This window comes from Octopus bimaculoides, chromosome 6 (genome assembly GCF_001194135.2).
Source record: "Octopus bimaculoides isolate UCB-OBI-ISO-001 chromosome 6, ASM119413v2, whole genome shotgun sequence".
In the NCBI taxonomy this organism is placed as follows: Eukaryota; Metazoa; Mollusca; class Cephalopoda; order Octopoda; family Octopodidae; genus Octopus; species Octopus bimaculoides.
The window spans coordinates 94,999,657-95,001,765 of record NC_068986.1 but is presented as its reverse complement, the minus strand read 5'-3'; the positions used below and the strand labels follow the sequence as shown (position 1 = coordinate 95,001,765).

The 2,109-nt window shown below is 38.8% G+C and overlaps 1 protein-coding gene across 3 annotated transcripts in view; it reads left to right on the top strand.

Moving 5' to 3' along the window:
- LOC106883921 (breakpoint cluster region protein) overlaps positions 1 to 2,109 on the top strand; it is a 22,811-nt gene that overhangs the window by 18,487 nt on the left and 2,215 nt on the right. For 2 of the 3 annotated variants that reach the window (XM_014935062.2, XM_014935061.2), the window contains exon 10: positions 1,411 to 1,545. In XM_014935062.2, the coding sequence (XP_014790548.1) occupies positions 1,411 to 1,545 (135 nt within the window). Of the gene's footprint in view, positions 1 to 1,032; positions 1,144 to 1,410; positions 1,546 to 2,109 lie in introns of those variants that run through there. The other variant, XR_008264448.1, reaches the window with a different exon arrangement.

The following is a 2,109-nucleotide window of genomic DNA, read 5'->3' as shown; positions in this document are numbered from 1 at the left end:
TCTTATCATAGCAAACTAATATTCAACAGTTAATGAAACAGGTCACCCAGGTGGTCCCTGAATTTGAATGACATTAAGATGCCCGACTGTTATATCGAAAGATCAAATATTGTAACTTATTCTTTTCTACTCTAGGCACAAGGCCCGAAATTTTGGGGGTTAAGGTTTGGAGTTAGGGACCAGTCGATTAGATCGACCCTAGTACGCGGCTGGTACTTAATTTATTTATTCCGAAAGGATGAAAGGCAAAGTAAACCTCAGCGGAATTTGAACTCAGAACGTAAAGACAGGCGAAATACCGCTAAGCATTTCGCCCGGCGTGCTAACGTTTCTGTTAGCTCGCTGCCTTAAAAGTTTAACTTATTGGCAGCCTTGGCTGTCTGGTAAGAAGTTTATTTCCCAACCATATGGTTTCAGTTTCAGTTCCACTACGTGGCACATTGGGCGAGTGTCTTCCACTGTAACCCGCGGGTTTGTTTGAGTCGATAAAGTAGCTGAAAACTAAAAGTAGCCCATCGTATACATACACACATACATACATGTGTGTGTGCCTCTCTCTCTCTCTCTGTATGTGTGTGTGCTTGTATCTGCCCCTCTCATCGCTTGACAGCCGGTGTTAAGTTTATTTACGTCTTGGTAACTTAGAACTTCAGCAAAAGTACCAGATTATAAAAACAAAAGTCCTGAGGTCGATTTGTTTCACTGAAGCAAGTAAAAGATAGGTATTGCTAAGGTTTGAACACACTGTTTGCATCCTACAAATTAGGCATGACTGTGTGGTTAAGAAATTAATTTCAGAACTACGGGTTTTCGGGTTCGAATCCCATTGCGTGGTATCATCAGCTACTGTCTTCTAGAATATGCTTTGGGTCGATGAAGGCCTTGTAAATGAAATTTGTTAGGCTGTGTGGAAGTCTGTCGGCAGGATTGTTATTATTTTTGGAATGGTGCGATTCAACAGCACCTTTAACTCTTGGATTCCTGTAGTGGATTCCACGTGTTGAAAATCACTTGTTCCCTTTCTCTCGCCAGTCACAGAAGTACTGAAAATGGGCATTGTCGCTGTATTTTACTGTTTGGTCAACTAATAAAAAAAAAACCCCAGAAAATATATAAAAATGCTGATACAAATTGATGCGAAAGGTGAGTTGTATTGATTCCACTATTTGGTTGATACTTATATCTGTTACCCGCTCGGATTTGAAACCAAACATAGGTTTTCTGGGATCGAACCTCGGGAGTAAACTCATGCGTTTTGTCGAAACAGTATATTTACCGAAGCACCTGATTTCTGATCAGTTTATCATCGTCAGGCTTTGCTGATAAATTATCTAACAGCTTATAACTAATATATCCTAATCACAATAATGTGTCTATTTCTTCATTAATGTCTTTCTGTTTCCTCTTCAGGTAGCTTCACAGCATCTCATTACATCAAACAGGCAAGATACACACCTTACGACATAGCAGAAGTACTGACGCGTTACCTGAGGTCTCTACCTTATTCTATTCTACTGTGTCCAAATAATTACCTGCCTGTGTTCAGTAAGTTTATCAATAATAATAATAATAATAATCATTTCTAATATTGGTACAAAGCCTGAAATTCTGGGGAAGGGGACATGTCGATCACATCGTCCCCAGTGTTTCACAGGTATTTAATTAATCGACCCCGAAAGGATGAAAGGCGAAGTCAACCTCAGTGGAATTTGAACTCACAACTTAGCAACGGGCGAAAAACCGCTAAGTATTTCGTTCAGCGCACTAATGAGTCTGCCAACTCGCCGCCTTACCAATAATAATAATAATGACAATGATGATGATCATAATAATAATAATAATAATAATAATAATAATAATAATAATAATAATAAAACCAACGATTGGATGCTGAAACTTGTTGAAAAACATGAAAGACCGAAAAGACTTCACTCTATTCTGAAAGAGAGCAAAAAAATTCGCTACCGAACTCTTAGATATCCACCAACTTGATCAGGTTGAAGGAAGTGCGCCAACTGCTGCTGCAAAGAAAATAAAATTAATTGCAAAGACAAAAGCACATGAAAAATTAGCTAGCAGATGGGAACAGAAACCTCTGCATGGCAAGTA